The following is a 17,737-nucleotide window of genomic DNA, read 5'->3' on the forward strand; positions in this document are numbered from 1 at the left end:
AGATTTGCAGTTGTCTGATACTCCTTCCATTTCAATATTATCGCTTGCACAGTGCTCCTTGGGATGTTTAAAGCTTGGGAAATCTTTTTGTATCCAAATCCGGCTTTAAACTTCTTCACAACAGTATCTCGGACCTGCCTGGTGTGTTCCTTGTTCTTCATGATGCTCTCTGCGCTTTTAACGGATCTCTGAGACTATCACAGTGCAGGTGCATTTATACGGAGACTTGATTACACACAGGTGGATTGTATTTATCATCATTAGTCATTTAGGTCAACATTGGATCATTCAGAGATCCTCACTGAACTTCTGGAGAGAGTTTGCTGCACTGAAAGTAAAGGGACTGAATAATTTTGCACGCCCAATTTTTCAGTTTTTGATTTGTTAAAAAAGTTTGAAATATCCAATAAATGTCGTTCCACTTCATGATTGTGTCCCACTTGTTGTTGATTCTTCACAAAAAAATACAGTTTTATATCTTTATGTTTGAAGCCTGAAATGTGGCAAAAGGTCGCAAAGTTCAAGGGGGCCGAATACTTTCGCAAGGCACTGTATGTAAACTTCTGACCCACTGGAATTGTGATACAGTGAGTTATAAGTGAAATAATCTGTCTGTAAACAATTGTTGGAAAAATGACTTGTGTCATGTACAAAGTAGATGTCCTAACCGACTTGCCAAAACTATAGTTTGTTAATTAACAAGAAATTTGTGGAGTGGTTGAAAACAAGTTTTAATGACTCCAACCTAAGTGTATGTAAACTTCTGATTCCAACTGTAAATTCACACAGGACACCAGATAAGACAGGAGAAATACTCCAGATTAGTTCAGTCTCAACCAGGATTTCATCATACATGTCAAGCAGTGAAGTTTTAGCTCTGTCTGTCCGTGGCCTCTCATCCTCGGTGCGCACTGTCACTGTCCGTTTCTGTCTTATCCAGCTGTGTCTGTAACATTTCAAGTAAACCCTGTTTCTTGCCTCCATCGACGTAGAGGTACCTAGCACCGAGCATGATGCTAGGCACCGAGCATGGTGGCGACTCAGAGAATTCCACCGAACCGCTTGTTCACAGCCTCTTGTGGAATACTTTTGCAAGTTTTAACCCCACGGTCTGTGTTTTGTTGAGCAGGCGTATCAATGCCATGACAGAGGCTATTACGTCTGCTGCAGACGCGGTTTATTAGCTTATTTCTCCAGTCAGTTGTTCGAATGGAGCTAGGAGTGTGTTCATGTTTCCAAGTTTCAAACATGTTCTCAAATGCCATTGAAATGGCAGCAGCGGTATGTGAACCAGCACATTCTTGAGCAATACGGCTTTCCTCAGTACGCAAGCCTCGTCGACCCACGGTGCTGTCAGACTCAGCATGCCCATGTGGCTGACTTCGCTGGTCCAAATGTCAGTCGTGAAGCTAATAGCAGTGACGCTCATAGAACGTAGCTCATGGATGTGCGTTTCAACAATACTGTGTAACTCTGGTAGGGCAACATCTAAAAATAGCGCCTACTTGGTAGTGTGTACCGGGGCTCGAGGTGTTCGACCAGTCTGTGAAAGCCAACATCATCCAGGACAAGAGAGCGGTTGATTGTCAATGGCAATGAATTCCATTATCTTGGCATTAATGGATTTCACCTTTGAGTTGTCTCGCTGAAACTTTCTTACTCTTTCAAATGACTGCTCGACTTGAAGTTGTTTAGTTGTTGGAAGTTTGCGCTTAGTATTTTTCTGCTTTTGTTGGCATGTTGGCATTTTTAGCTAAGGTCGTCCGATTCCGATATGCTTACCGATATATCGTGCATCTCTACCACTGATCTTATATTCAAACTCCTGCATGGCAACTTCAGCATTCCAATGCTTGTAAAATGGCTTTTGCAATGTCAAATCATAGGCTTTATTAGTTGGGTGACAACCATTTTAATTTGCTGGGTTATTGTTACTAAATGCATTGTAGAAAATTGTGTTTTACCGGTGGAGTTGTGTAGGCTACCGGAGTGGACACAACTTACATCTTGCTGATTTGCACATCTAACTGCTGATTGGGTCTTTTCGATTGCCAGGTTTGACCATAAGAAATAGTTTTGGTAGTTTTGCTTTAAACAGTTATTGCATTTGGTCATTTTTACAGGAACAGTTAAAATGTGTAATTTCATAACAAGTGCAGCAATCATTTTTTTGCGAGTTTCACCATTTTGTTTTTGAGACGGGGGTGAAATCCAAAGCTGTGTTTTTATATTAATTGGCTATCAATATTGAATCATTATTATAAAAAAAGCATCTGTTAAAATGGCAAGTTAAACAGTATGTGATGGGGAGTTCAGATAAAACATCCCCCCCCCTAATCTGGATGCTCAGGTCCTCAGCTCCCGTTTCCTGGCAACCCAGACTCCTTGCTCCAGCCAAATGCTACGCCATGCCCACGGACATTAGTTTCTCCTCCGCAATGAATACCTCCCCAACCCTTCACCAAATTTGAACACATTCTGATTGGTTTAGAAGCCAATGGGTTGGGCCAGAGCGGCGGTTTGAAAATGAGTCTTTGGATTTGATACTCTGATTGGTTAGAGACGATCAAATCGCTGAGGACTTTTTGTACAAAGCCCCACGTGCCCTCGTCACCACGAACAACTTCAATGATGACAGTCTCGGACTAAAGTCGGTAGCGAACAACAGAGCAGCGTGAGAATTTAGTGTGAGTCGTCAGGCTATAGCACCATCGGTAACAGGTTTGAATTTAGAACGGAAAATTAATGTTTTCATGCAACAAATGTTGTTCCCCAAATCAAAAAGAAACGTTTCACACTAAAAGTATCCATATCAGAGCCCATGTATCTAGATCGTGCTTGAAAGGAACGATTCCCATCCCTATTATCTAGTCTAGTGAGTCATGCCTCTTTCCCTACTGTGTGTTCTGCCCTCTTGTGTTTCAGAAGGGACAGTGCAGTATGAAGGGCCAGGTGTAGAGCTGCCCTACTCTCCTCTGCATGACACAGACCCCCTCCTCCTGCTGCAGTTACAACACAGACACAGAGCTACCTGCCTGGCTCTCAAACACACACTCCGGTAGGTCCACACACACACACACTGGAAGCTTTTACTAACTACCCAAATTACAATTGTTCATGTCTTGTCTCTTCTCTCTCGCTCTCTCTCACACACAGTGTGGACCCGGCCTCTGCAGTGCGTCTACCTGTACAGCAGGTGCTAAACCTGGTCTGTCGCGCCCTGGCGGTCAGCTCCAAGAGCATAGTGAGTTCTCACTCACTCACTCACTCACTCACCACTGTTTTGTCAAACCAAAAATGCAGTAAGGTTAGGTACACGGGGGTCTTGGTGTATCGTTAACAAGGCTCTCTTTATCAACAGAATGTAACAGCTGATGGGTGTGTGAAGCTGCTGGTGTTGCCTGCCATACACAAAGATACTCTGCGGGTGCTGCACGCTCTCATCACAGCGTAAGCACCTACTGAAGGCAACCCAAGTGCTAGCCTGGTCCCAGATCTGTTTGTGCGCTCATGCCAACTCCATTGCTGTCATTGTCTAGTCAAACAATGAGGGACAAGGAGTTGGCATGACCGCACAAACAGATCTGGGATCAGGCTACGCAAGTGCTGGCTTGAAAAAAAAAAATCTAAATGCAATGAGTGTTTTATTAATTAGTGGACTGATGGACTTGAATTCTTCTTTCCTATCTCAGTTTAGGCAGTGGGTTGGTGCAGTATTCCAGTGTGCTACAGAGACTGTTCTCTCAGACCCTGTCTGCCTGGACCCCTCTACCTGAAACCAGGTATCTCACACACACACACAAACCCCCTGCGCGCTACGCGTACATACAAACCAAAGGAGGTTGGTGGCTTCCGCTAGCGGAACCCCCCCCTGCAACAGCCAGTGAAAGTCCAGGGCGCCAAATTCAAAACAACAAAAATCTCATAATTAAAATTCCTCAAGCATACAAGTATTTTACACCATTTTAAAGATAAAATTCTCGTTAATCCAGCCACAGTGTCTGATGTCAAAAATGATTTACAGTGAAAGCACCACAAACGATTATGTTAGGTCACCACCATGCTACAGAAAAACACAGCCATTTTTTCCAGCCAAAGAGAGGAGTCACAAAAAGCACAAATAGAGGTAAAATTGATCACTAACCTTTGATGATCTTCATCAGATGACACTCATAGGATTTCATGTTACACAATACATGCATGTTTTGTTTGATAAAGTTCATATTTATATAAACAAATCTGAGTTTACATTGGCGCGTTACGTTCAGTAGTTCTAAAACATGCGGTGATATTGCAGAGAGCCACATCAATTTACAGAAATACTCATAATAAACATTGATAAAGATACGACTATTATACATGGAACTTTAGATAAACCTCTCCTTAATGCAACCGCTGTGTCAGATTTTTTAAAAACTTTACGGATAAAGCAAACCATGCAATAATCTGAGTACAGAGTACAAAGCAGCCAAAAAGATATCCGCCATATTGGGTAGTCAACATTACTCAGAAATAGCATTTTAAATATTCACTTACCTTTGATGATCTTCATCAGAATGCACTCCCAGGAATCCCAGTTCCACCATAAATGTTTGATTTGTTCGATAATGTCCATCAGTTATGTTCAAATATCTTCTTTTGTTAGGGCGTTTGGTAAACAAATCCAAAAGCGTGTTCAGGTTGCGCCGAACGTCGGACGAAAAGTTCAAAAAGTTCCGTTACAGCCTGTAGAAACATGCCAACCTAAATATGGAATCAATCTTTAGGATGTTTTTAACATAAAACTACATTTATGTTCCAACCGGACAATTCCTTTGTTTGTACAAATGAAGTGGAACGTAGTTACCTTTCACGTGAGCGCGCCAGACCTAAGCTGTGGCACTCTGCCAAACCACTCACTCAAAGAGCCCTTATGAGCCCCTCCTTTAGAGTAGAATCCTCAAAACAGGTTCTAAATACTGGTGACATCTAGTGGATGTCCTCCCCTCAGCCGTCCTCCCCTCAGCAGCCTCCACTGACACACACTGGCGAACTACACACACTCCAAACCTCCTTTATTTGTATTCGTATGTTCATAATCTCTCTCCTTTTGACCCATAGTGCAGTGCGTGTGTCCTTGTACCGTACCATAGAACTCTAGGTAAGAGTGGGAGGAGCCTCAGCCAGTGTCTTGCAGGGAAGCGACACCCACTCCGAGCGCCTACTGGCCCACCTGCTGGGTGACAACACACCCTTGGCGGACTCTGTTAGGGTAAGAGGATCTGATTGGTATATTGCCAACGAGAAGCTTAGGATGGTCATTACTATGGCTATGTAGTGCACTATTTCTGGTCAAAAGATTTTGGTCAATAGTAGTGCACTACATAGGGAATAGGGTGCCATTGCGCGATATTTACTCACGCTCCACTTAAGTCTAACACCATCCCCCTCTCCTCTCTTTTTCCTCCTCCTCTCCAGCCCACCAGCTCTCCTCAGCTCCGTGATCTGGTTTCCAAAAAGCCCTGCACTAAAAGCCGGAAGCCTGGATTGGCTGTGAGCGACAGGGGCGGCGCCTCTTTCCAGAGGAAAGGAGTCTCGCTGGCCAATCAGGACACCTGCCTGTCTGCACTCAGAGGTGAGGGGGTTTATCTAGTGTGCTGACATTTGTTGATTATTGGAGATGTGGGTAAGCAAAACAAATGTATACATTTTCCAGTCCATGTTGCCAATGAATGACCAATCCCTTTCATAGTGTATTTTTAGCATTTACAATCAATCACAGGTCAATGATATCTTGACGAGCTGTGATGAGTATAGTAATACAGCATATGACTTGTCTCTCTCTTTGCAGCATTGAGACAAGTCATACTGACCAGTGGATCTCTACTGAAGGAAGATATACACTAGGTCAGTTGTGTGTGTGTCTCATATGTGTGTTGTATTACCTTCCTTGTAATACAGCCATGAACGACATTATTGGCACCCTTGATAAAGACGAGCAAAAAAAAAAAAGACTGTATAGAATAAATAATAATACAAGTACTGAGCTATATTGTATGCTAATTTGTTTGTGAAATGATTTTATACTAATACAATTGAACCCCATATTTTGTTTAACAAGTAATAAAAAAATTATCTTAAAAAATAAGGTTTCAAAATGATTATATCAAAGATCTCCACCATATTTTACAGTAGGTATGGGGTTGTTTTCTGCTTATTACATCCTGCTTTCAACGCCAAACCTACTACTGGTGTGCGCGGCCAAAGAGCTCTATTTTGCTGTCTTCTGGCCATAGCACCGGTTCCGATCCAATTGCCAATGCCGTTTAGCAAACTCCAAGCATCTACATTTGTAAGATGACATGACAATGAAAACTATTTGGCCACGCACACCAGTGGTGGGTTTGGTGTTTGAAATAAGTTGTGATAAGCAGAGATGAACCCCATACCTACTGTCAAATATGGTGGTGGTTGGATCGCTGATATTATGGGCCAATTTTGCTTCTACTGGTCCTGGGGCCCTTGTTAAGGTCAACAGCATTATGAACTTTACCCAATACCAGGACATTTTAGCCAAAAACCCGGTTGCCTCTGCTAGGAAGCTGAAACTTGACAAGTGGAGTAGATTTTTCAGTAAGACAATAACCCCAAGCAAACAGCAAATTCCACAAAGAAATGGTTAATTGACCACAAAATCAACATTTTGCAATGGCCATTTTAGTCTCCGGACTTGAACCCCATTGAAAACCTGTGGTTTGAATTGAAGAAGGCAGACGAAGGATATCAAGGTTCTGGAAAGATTCTGTATGGATGAAGTCTAAGATCCCCCCCAATGTGTTCTCCAGTCTCATAAAACATTTTAGAAAAAGGCTCAGTGCCGGAGTAATTGAAAACAAGGGTGCCAATAATTTTGACCGGTGTGTTTTTGAGTGTGAAAATATTAACAAAATCTTTCTCTGAGCAGTTGTATTAGTATAGTTTCCATTTTATGGAGCGTACAATATGGTTCAGTATTTGCATAAAATAGTCTTTTTTTTACTCTACTTTACCAAGGGTGCCAATAATTTTGGTCATGTTTGTGATCATGTTTCTTTATGCGTGTGCTCCTTTCCTCCCCGCTCTCTCTTCCCCCCCCCCCCCCTCTCTCCTGCCCCTTTGTGTATCTATGTGATCGCTGTGTATGTTAACCCTGTATCCCTCTCCCCCTAGCGTGTCCACGATGTCGTCCTCCCCCTGTGTGTGTGTCTGCAGCAACAGCATGGTGCTAATTGGAGTGACAGCGGGGCTGGGGGGGGTGAGTGGCCAGTATGGCAGTGCACCCACCCCCACCCCGTAGGGAGCTGTACCGTCTGCAACTGGCTCTGGTCTTAGTGCCCCCACCCCTCAACTTTACTGTGCCCATGCTCAGCCACGGGAGGAGGGATAGGAGTCTGAAGGTAGGGGGTAATATACCCACAGGGACCACACACGCATGCGTACACACACACACACACACACACACACACACTAATAGACATGCATGCACACACACACACACACACACACACACACACATGCAGGAACCTGACCTACACACAGAGGGACTGCAACCTGAAAGTACATACACACACACACACTCAGGGAGGGGGACTAAAGGGTTATTTGGGGGCTGTGACTAGCACACTGTCGTGTTTTGGTTTGGTGGTCTGTGTTTAAGCAACCAAGTAAACATGATTCTGCCTCTTCCGTTCCACTTTAAATAAGAACATATACACACACACACTCACCAACTCATACACTGCAAGCACACAATCAACACATGCACAAACACAAGTACACGTATAGAACACACACACAGATATATCTATACATGCATACATACAGTGCCTTCGGAAAGTATTCAGACCACTTGACTTTTTCCACAGCCTTATTATAAAATGGATTAAAAAAATTATATTCCTCAGCAATCAACACACAATATCCCACAATGACAAAGCGGAAACACGTTTGTTGAAATTTTTGCAAATGTATTAAAAATAAAAACTGAAATACCTTATTTACTTAAGTATTCAGACCTTTTGCTTTGAGACTCGAAATTGAGCTCAGGTGCATCCTGTTTCCATTGATCATACTTGAGATGTTTCTACAACTTGATTGGAGTTCACCTGTGGTAAATTCAATTGATTGGACATGATTTGGAAAGACACAACTGTCTATATGACAGTTCTGTACAGTACTTTGAGATATCAGCTGATGCACGAAGGGCTATATAAATACATTTGATTTGATTCTATATTAGCCTGTTCAACTTCTCTTTCGTGTTGTCTGAGATTCCCAAAGATTGGAAAGCAGCTGCGGTCATCCCCCTCTTCAAAGGGGGGGACACTCTTGACCCAAACTGCTACAGACCTATATCTATCCTACCATGCCTTTCTAAGGTTTTCGAAAGCCAAGTCAACAAACAGATTACCGACCATTTCGAATCTCACCATACCTTCTCTGCTATGCAATCTGGTTTCAGATCTGGTCATGGGTGCACCTCAGCCACGCTCAAGGTCCTAAACGATATCTTAACCGCCATCGATAAGAAACATTACTGTGCAGCCGTATTCATTGATCTGGCCAAGGCTTTCGACTCTGTCAATCACCACATCCTCATCGGCAGACTCGACAGCCTTGGTTTCTCAAATAATTGCCTCGCCTGGTTCACCAACTACTTCTCTGATAGAGTTCAGTGTGTCAAATCGGAGGGTCTGTTGTCCGGACCTCTGGCAGTCTCTATGGGGGTGCCACAGGGTTCAATTCTTGGACCGACTCTCTTCTCTGTATACATCAATGAGGTCGCTCTTGCTGCTGGTGAGTCTCTGATCCACCTCTACGCAGACGACACCATTCTGTATACTTCCGGCCCTTCTTTGGACACTGTGTTAACAACCCTCCAGGCAAGCTTCAATGCCATACAACTCTCCTTCCGTGGCCTCCAATTGCTCTTAAATACAAGTAAAACTAAATGCATGCTCTTCAACCGATCGCTACCTGCACCTACCCGCCTGTCCAACATCACTACTCTGGACGGCTCTGACTTAGAATACGTGGACAACTACAAATACTTAGGTGTCTGGTTAGACTGTAAACTCTCCTTCCAGACCCATATCAAACATCTCCAATCCAAAGTTAAATCTAGAATTGGCTTCCTATTCCGCAACAAAGCATCCTTCACTCATGCTGCCAAACATACCCTTGTAAAACTGACCATCCTACCAATCCTCGACTTTGGCGATGTCATTTACAAAATAGCCTCCAATACCCTACTCAACAAATTGGATGCAGTCTATCACAGTGCAATCCGTTTTGTCACCAAAGCCCCATATACTACCCACCATTGCGACCTGTACGCTCTCGTTGGCTGGCCCTCGCTTCATACTCGTCGCCAAACCCACTGGCTCCATGTCATCTACAAGACCCTGCTAGGTAAAGTCCCCCCTTATCTCAGCTCGCTGGTCACCATAGCATCTCCCACCTGTAGCACACGCTCCAGCAGGTATATCTCTCTAGTCACCCCCAAAACCAATTCTTTCTTTGGCCGCCTCTCTTTCCAGTTCTCTGCTGCCAATGACTGGAACGAACTACAAAAATCTCTGAAACTGGAAACACTTATCTCCCTCACTAGCTTTAAGCACCAACTGTCAGAGCAGCGCACAGATTACTGCACCTGTACATAGCCCACCTATAATTTAGCCCAAACAACTACCTCTTTCCCAACTGTATTTAATTAATTTATTTTGCTCCTTTGCACCCCATTATTTTTATTTCTACTTTGCACATTCTTCCATTGCAAAACTACCATTCCAGTGTTTTACTTGCTATATTGTATTTACCTTGCCACCATGGCCTTTTTTGCCTTTACCTCCCTTCTCACCTCATTTGCTCACGTTGTATATAGACTTGTTTATACTGTATTATTGACTGTATGTTTGTTTTACTCCATGTGTAACTCTGTGTCGTTGTATCTGTCGAACTGCTTTGCTTTATCTTGGCCAGGTCGCAATTGTAAATGAGAACTTGTTCTCAACTTGCCTACCTGGTTAAATAAAGGTAAAATAAATAAATAAAATAAAATATATGGTCCCATAGTTGACAGTGCATGTCAGAGCAAAAAAACAAGCCATGAGGTCGAAGGAATTGTCCGTAGAGCTCCGAGACAGGATTGTGTCGAGGCACAGATCTGGGGAAGGGTACCAAAAAATGTGTGCAGCATTGACGGTCCTCAAGAACACAGTGGCCTCCATCATTCTTAAATGGAAGAAGTTTGGAACCACCAAGACTCTTCCTAGAGCTGTCCTCCCTGCCAAACTGAGCAATCGGGGGGAGAAGGGCCTTGGTTAGGGAGGTGACCAAGAACCCGATGGTCACTCTGACAGAGCTCTAGAGTTCCTCTTGGAGATGGGAGAACCATCCAGAAGGACAACCATCTCTGCAGCACTCCACCAATCAGGCCTTTATGGTAGAATGGCCAGACAGAAGCCACTCCTCAGTAAAAGGCACATGACAGCCCGCTTGGAGTTTCCCAAAAGGCACCTAAAGACTCAGACCATGAGAAACATGATTATCTGGTCTGATGGCCTGAATGCCAAGCGTCACGTCTGGAGGAAACCTGGCACCATCCCTACGGTGAAGCATGGTGGTAGCAGCAAAATGCTGGGGGATGTTTTTCAGTGGCGGGCACTGGGAGACTAGTCAGGAACGAGGCAAAGATGAACAGAGCAAAGTACAGAGATCCTTGATGAAAACCTGCTCAGGACAGACTGGGTTTCACCTTCCAACTGGACAACGTCCCTAAGCACACAGCCAAGACAACGCAGGAGTGGCTTCGGGACAAGTCTCTGAATGTTCTTGAGTGGCCCAGCCAGAGCCCGATCTAATATTTCTGGAGAGACCTGAAAATAGCTGTGCAGCGACTCTCCCCATCCACACTGACAGAGCTTGATAGGATCTGCAGGGAAGAATGGGAGAAACTCCCAAAATACAGGTGTGCCAAGCTTGTAGCGTGTGAGGAGAAAATTATGTATTCACCTTATTTGTTTGAGATGAGTAGTTAGCAATTATTGACTTAACTAATACTGTAGTAAGAAATGTATTTCCTTCATTCTGAGTGAACTGAGAGGAGTTTTTTAAACTGGGGCTGGCAACTAAGTGATGGCTAGGTAAAAACCTACAGCTGGCATTCCATAGATAAGATGTGGGTGGTGTCACTGAGATAGAGAGAGCCTGGAGGAACAAAGGCCTCAGTATCCCTAATCTTCATGACATATGGGAGACAGTACCAGAGGTAGATCACCAGTTCATTAAGTCAGGATTCCTATTTGACTCAGCTATGCCTCCTTGTCCGTCCAACATTTCCTCATCTCCCACCCCTTCTAATGCGACTATCCCCGATGCTTCTCCCTGTTTTTCCCCCTGTCCCACTACAAAGTTTCTCCCTGCAGGCAGTTACTGAGTCCGAGGTGCTAAAGGAGCTCCTTAAACTTGACCCCAAAAAAAACATCTGGGTCAGATTGTTTAGACCCTTATTTAAGGTTGCTGCCCCTATCATCGCCAAGCCCATCTCCAACCTTTTTAACCTTTCTGGGGAGGTTCCCATTGCTTGGAAGGCAGCCACAGTCCTTCATTTCATTAAGGGGGTGATCAAGCTGATCCTAACTGTTATAGGCCTATTTCTATTTTGCCTTGTTTATCAAAAGTGTTGGACAAACTTGTCAATAATCAACTGACTGGGTTTCTTGATGTCTCTGGTATGCAATCCGGTTTCCGCTCAGGTTATGGATGTCACTGCAACCTTAAAGGTCCTCAATGATGTCACCATTGTCCTTGATTCTAAGCAATATTGTGCTTCTATTTTTATTGACTTGGCCACAGCTTTTGATACGGTAGACCATTCCATTCTTGTGGGCCGGCTAAGGAGTATTGGTGTCTCTGAGGGGTCTTTGGCCTGGTTTGTTAAGAGTGCAGTGTATTAAGTCAGAAAATCTGCTGTCTTAGCCACTGCCTGTCACCAAGGGAGTACCCCAAGGGTCAATCCTAGGCCCCACACTCTTCTCAATTTACATCAACAACATAGCTCAGGCAGTAGAAAGCTCTCTCATCCATTTATATGCAGATGCAGATGATAGTCTTTTACTCAGCTGGCCCCTCCCTGGATGTTGTGCTCTACAACAAAGCTTTCTTAGTGTCCAACAAGCTTTCTCTACCCTTAACCTTGTTCTGAACACCTCCAAAAACAAAGGTCATGTGGTTTGGTAAGAAGAATGCCCCTCTTCCCACAGGTGTGATTACTAACTCTGGGGGTTTAGAGCTTGAGGTAGTCACTGCATACAAGTATTTGGGAGTATGGCACCGTCCTTCTCTCAGCACATATCAAAGCTGCAGGCTAAGGTTAAATCTAGACTTGGTTTCCTCTATCGTAATCGCTCCTCTTTCACCCCAACTGCCAAACTAACCCTGATTCAGATGACCATCCTACCCATGCTAGATTACGGAGACATAATTCATAGATCGGCAGGTAAGGATGCTCTCGAACGGCTAGATGTTCTTTACCATTCGGCCATCAGATTTGCCACCAATGTGCCTCATACGACATATCATTGCCCTCCATACTCCTCTGTAAACTGGTCATCTCTGTATACGTCGCAAGACCCACTGGTTGATACTTATTTATAAAACCCCCATAGCCTCACTCCCCCCTATTTGATATATCTACTGCATACTGAACAAAAATATAAACACAACATGGAACAATTTCAACAACACATACATGCACTGTGTGTGTGTGTGTGTGTGTGTGTGTGTACGTGCAGTACCAGTCAAAGGTATGGACACACCTACTCATTCCAGGGTTTTTCTTTATTTTGACTATTTTCTACATTGCAGAATAATAGTGAAGACATCAAAACTGATGAAATAACACATATGGAATCATGTAACCAACATTTTTTTTAAACAAATCAAAATATATTTTCTATTTGAGATTGTTCAAAGTAGCCACCCTTATAGTGTAACCTTATGAACATGTCCAATGAAAGCATTTACAACAGCGGATTCATTTTCTAGAGTTGATTGTGCAGTTTGTTCTGAGGCGTGTGAAGGATGCGACCGTAATTACATGCATTTCAGTCATCGTCTCTTAGCTGAAGCTCAGGTGATAAAGCTACTGGACGAACACCTGAGTGTGTTCAGTGGTGTAATTTTACCCTCGTGCTGTTGAGGACTATTTAGACTGGTTTAGAGAGGTGTAATACTCTGGGAAGATTTGTTTATAGCGTAGGAGTGTTTTCCATGTGTGCTGTTGTTTTCTGCTTTTGGTTAGCTCAGGCAAATTTGTATCCTTAGTGATATGTACTAGACTGGCAAGCGACCTTTTTGGAATACATTTGCTTCCTGAATCTGTTTCTCTTTATCCCCATCTCTCCCCATCTTTCTCCAGGTATCCTCCTTCTGTACAGAGGCCCTGACCATATGCAACTCCCTCCTCCATCCGCGCACCCCCTCACCCTCAAACCCCCCCAGGCATCCAACCTCCTAGGGGGGCCCACCCCCGGACCTCCTTTCCCCAGCTCCCTGGACAACCACCTACCTCTGGTTCTTCCAGGGCTCTCCGGCGGCCAGAGACCCGTTTTCATCCTCTACGACAAAGAAGAGGCATCGGATGTGGAGATTTCGCTAGAGAGCGATTCGGACGATGGCGTGTTAATCGTGCCACAGAGGATGCTGATGTTGGAAAGCCAAGATGGCACCAGCGCTGCGGCCACTCTTCCCGGGTCTTCCTTAGCACCAGGTGGCGTCAGGTCGCCTCCCCATGCCCTGTCCAAGGGGCGACCCGGGTGGGGACATTTCCCTCCCCCTTTCCAACGACCTTCCCTCTACCTCCCTCCTCCACCCCAAACTACACCGTCAACTTGTTCCCTCCAGCTCCGCTAGTCTCTCTGGTTCCCCCTCTCAACTCCACCGGTGTGGCCCAACTCGGGGAACCCTCTGTGGGGTTAGGAGTCGGAACTGACTCCCTGCCTGGAGCCCAGCTCCAGCAGATGTTGCTCCAGGGCCAGCCTCCAGCACCGGGTCAACCTACAGCACTGGATCTCCCCATACAGGTACAAAAATCACTTAATTTTCACTTAAATGTCCTGTCATTAAATTTCGCTTGTGAGTCATTTATCATTTGATTTTGTACGCCAGCTGAAAATACAATATTTTGGGTTATTGAAAATACATTTCACAAAGGTACGGATGTTACAATGATTATCTACACTACACATAGCTTGTTTTGTCACAAACTGAAATCAGGCCAAAAAAATATGAATTTTAGAAACCAGGAAATGGCTATTTCTACGTATTGCGCCTTTTAAATACAATTCTCAAACTCTACAGGTTCACCAGAACCAGTTAGCCCAGTCCAGCAGAGCCCTACAGCAGCAACATTAATCCGTTGACGAAGATCACACTGTCATTCATATCAACCGCTCTGATGAAGAAGAGGAGGATGAGCTGGAAGAGGAAGAGAGCGATTTCCCAGATGAGGATATTTGATGATGAAGACCTTGATGATTATGAGGCGGAAGAGGGGGGAGATGGAGGATGAAGAAGAGGGAGAGATTCGGCTGTTGGACGGAGAAGGGAGGAGAGGCGGGATGGGAGGACGAGAGGAAGGAGAGGTGCTCAGAGGGTAGGTGGAGGAGGGAGGGATAGGAGGATTCCGAGTGGAGAGCGAGGGGGAGGGAGGGATAGGAGGATTCCGAGTGGAGAGCAAGGGGGAAGGAGGGATAAAGGCTCAGGAGGTAGAGCGCATCAGAGTGCTGGAGGAAGAGAGAGAGGGAGACGAGGATGCCAATGAAGGAATGAATGATCCGACCATGCCTCAGATTCTGTGTGTGACGGGCGGAGCTCTGAGAGAGAGCTAGCTCAGGCAGAGCTAGATGAGGAAGGGGCCGGGCATGGGCAGAAAGTGAGGTCATGGGAGCAGAAGGGAGGCAATCGGCTGGAGGGAACGTTCTCTTCTGAAGACGGTCCTGCTGCTCAACACCAACAGGAGGCGGAGCCTGCACCGGAAGTGAGGGTGGACGGTGACGATCAGCCATCCAATCAGGAGGGAGAAATATCCAAACAGGGCGGCGACAATACCGGACAGGATATGAGGTCATCAACAGCTCCGAGGGAGAGCAAGGGAGAGGGGCCTGAACGAGAGAAAGAAGGAGAGGATGGGAGAGGGATGAAGAGAGAGAGAAAGGAGGAAGGAACAGGACAGGAACAGAGAAGAAAAATGTAAGAAAAAGACTCTCAAACACACTGTTCGAAATGTGTCCATATAACCATTACACCACTCAGGCTTTTTATACTGTACAACCCACACATTTCCCATGTGTTACATGGACATGGCTTAGGGGGAATACTTTGCAGATATACAAATGATGTTGGTTAATGACCGTTGTGCATTTCCTCTGCCACAGAATTGGCCAACAAGAGTTATCTAACAACCCACACTCTCTCTCTCAGTTGGATGAAGAAGCGATGGCGTCCATGCTAGCCGACATCGTAGCCTGCCCTCCAGACAATGTAGAAAATGTGCCCTCTGCCCATCCTAAACAAGGCCAGGCACGGCTCCATCACAATACCTTCAGAACAACTCGATTTTTAGCCCCTAGTCTCACACATTCTTTCATTATCAACATACTGCTAAGACAATGTTCAACACATTGAGGCTGGGTTTAGACAGGCACCCCAATTCTGATCTTTTTTCCACTAATTTGTCTGTTTTATTTTAATTTTATTTTTTACACCCCTTTTTCTTCCCAATTTCATGGTATCCAATTGGTCTTGTCTCATCGCTGCAACTCCCGTACGGACTCGGGAGAGGTGAAGTTCGAGAGCTGTGTGTCCTCCGAAACACGACTCAACCAAGCCGCACTGCTTCTTGACACAATGCCCACCACTTAACCTGGAAAGCCAGCCGTACCAATGTGTCGGAGGAAACACTGTACACCTGGTGACCGTGTCAGCGTGGAGTCTCTAGTGCTCGATGGGATGAGGACATCCCTGCCGGCCAAACCCTCCCCTAACCTGGACGACGCTGGGCCAACTGTGCGCCATCCCATGGGTCTCCCGGTCGCGGTCGGCTGCGACAGAGCCTGGACTCGAACCCAGAATCTCTAGTGGCACAGCTTAGCACTGCGATGCAGAGCCTTAGACCACTGTGCCACTCGGGAGGCCTCTCACTAATTGGTCTTTTGACCAATCACATCAGATCTTTTTCAGAGCTGATCTAATTGTTCAAAAGACGGATTTAGTGAAATAAATATCAGAACTGGGCTGCCTGTGTAAACACAGCCAGCCATAGAGGTTGGAATTAGATCGGTCTTAAACGATCACGTTTCGTCTTGAATGCAGGACAGTAGATGCATTTGTTATACAACTCTCTGGGCTATTATTATTTAAAAAACGCTTCAATTATTTTACATCAAAACATAAAGACTTTGCAGCTCGTACTGGTGTGTGCTGTGTTACTGAGTGGAGTAGTCACGTGTTTTTGGATCTTTATAGACAGTATATGACTTCTGTTCTTTTTGTTCTCACGTCTTTTCTTACAAAATAAACGTCAAATGCAAACCTGTTGAAACGGATAACTGCTAAGTCTCTATTGTCTTGTCTCAGGAGCCGTTTCAGTTTGTGTGTTCACTTTGGGAATGAGTCAACTTGGGTTTTTATGCTGTGTTGAGGGTGTGAACCCGCCTTGTCAATGCTTAATTTAGAGGCGTAAGTGTATGCAGACATTCTGTGAAGGTTTTGAAGTTGTTCCTTCATCCTACATACACCCAAACAACTTTACTGCTAAAAACTGTTTTGCAATACCAAATGTTCTCCACTTAGGAAATGTACGCCTTTCCTACACTTCTCAGAAGTTGGTATTCAGACTTACTTGATGCAGGTGGGTAACGGGCTTTGCAGGCGTGGTTTCCATGCGCACGCTGAATACGCAGAATTGAATTAAACCGCTGAAAACCCTCCCACTTGCTGGCCAACGGATTTCCTCTGAGTTTTCATTAAATTGATCTATAAGTCATCCCTTTTAAATAAGGTGTACCTTTTCAATTAGAATTTAGTCAACAGACTCACTAGAATCCATTGAGCGAACGAGTGCAGAATTATAGGGATCAATGAAAGAAAGACCTAAATGGAAATGTAACAGCTGCAAAGATTTTACTGAGTTACAGATCACATAAGGAAATCAGTCAATTGAAATAAATGTATTAGGCCCTAATCTATGGATTTCACATAACTAAGCATAAATATTTATTTCATAACTCCATTTCTTGAACTGCATTGTTGGTTAAGGGCTTTATAAGTAAGCGTTTTACAGTAAGGTTGTGTTCGAAAGCACGTGACAAAATAAAATGTTATTTGAAATACTGTGTCGAATCTAGGTTGAATCCTGGGGCATCTTGACTGAGCGTTTTTAACAAAGAGTTTTGTGACGGGGACCTGTCAGTTAAGTCTTTGCCCAAAGATGACACGTTTAGAACCAGCATGATTCTAGCCCACGGGATGAAGCAGCAGATCCTGTCACCGTCTACACATTCCACACTAACGCTCACAATCTATCCCTCTTGGACGAAACACAATAGGGCAGTCTCTAAGGCAACTCCCATTTTGCAGATAGAAGTAAGGTCTACTCAGACCGCATCTCTTAGATGTGTAAAAGCTATACGCAGAGTGACATTATGCATGTTGACAT

At 44.6% G+C, this 17,737-nt stretch overlaps 1 protein-coding gene across 1 annotated transcript in view; it reads left to right on the forward strand.

Moving 5' to 3' along the window:
* The window catches only part of LOC110500354 (uncharacterized), a 24,292-nt gene extending 7,675 nt beyond the window's left edge, over positions 1 to 16,617 (forward strand). Inside the window, 20 exon segments of the mRNA XM_090213365.1 lie at positions 1,325 to 1,434; positions 2,926 to 3,058; positions 3,157 to 3,244; positions 3,362 to 3,450; positions 3,693 to 3,960; positions 4,973 to 5,251; positions 5,458 to 5,614; positions 5,831 to 5,886; positions 7,189 to 7,248; positions 7,250 to 7,303; positions 7,305 to 7,415; positions 13,439 to 13,495; positions 13,498 to 13,794; positions 13,796 to 13,893; positions 13,895 to 14,102; positions 14,380 to 14,531; positions 14,533 to 14,574; positions 14,576 to 14,900; positions 14,903 to 15,270; positions 15,456 to 16,617. Coding sequence (XP_090069491.1) covers positions 1,325 to 1,434; positions 2,926 to 3,058; positions 3,157 to 3,244; positions 3,362 to 3,450; positions 3,693 to 3,960; positions 4,973 to 5,251; positions 5,458 to 5,614; positions 5,831 to 5,886; positions 7,189 to 7,248; positions 7,250 to 7,303; positions 7,305 to 7,415; positions 13,439 to 13,495; positions 13,498 to 13,794; positions 13,796 to 13,893; positions 13,895 to 14,102; positions 14,380 to 14,531; positions 14,533 to 14,574; positions 14,576 to 14,900; positions 14,903 to 15,270; positions 15,456 to 15,705 — 3,202 coding nt within the window. The 3' untranslated portion in view covers positions 15,706 to 16,617.
* Positions 16,618 to 17,737: the final 1,120 nt, after the last annotated feature.

Source organism: Oncorhynchus mykiss, chromosome 21 (assembly GCF_057628025.1).
Source record: "Oncorhynchus mykiss isolate SJ-2025 chromosome 21, ASM5762802v1, whole genome shotgun sequence".
In the NCBI taxonomy this organism is placed as follows: domain Eukaryota; kingdom Metazoa; phylum Chordata; class Actinopteri; order Salmoniformes; family Salmonidae; genus Oncorhynchus; species Oncorhynchus mykiss.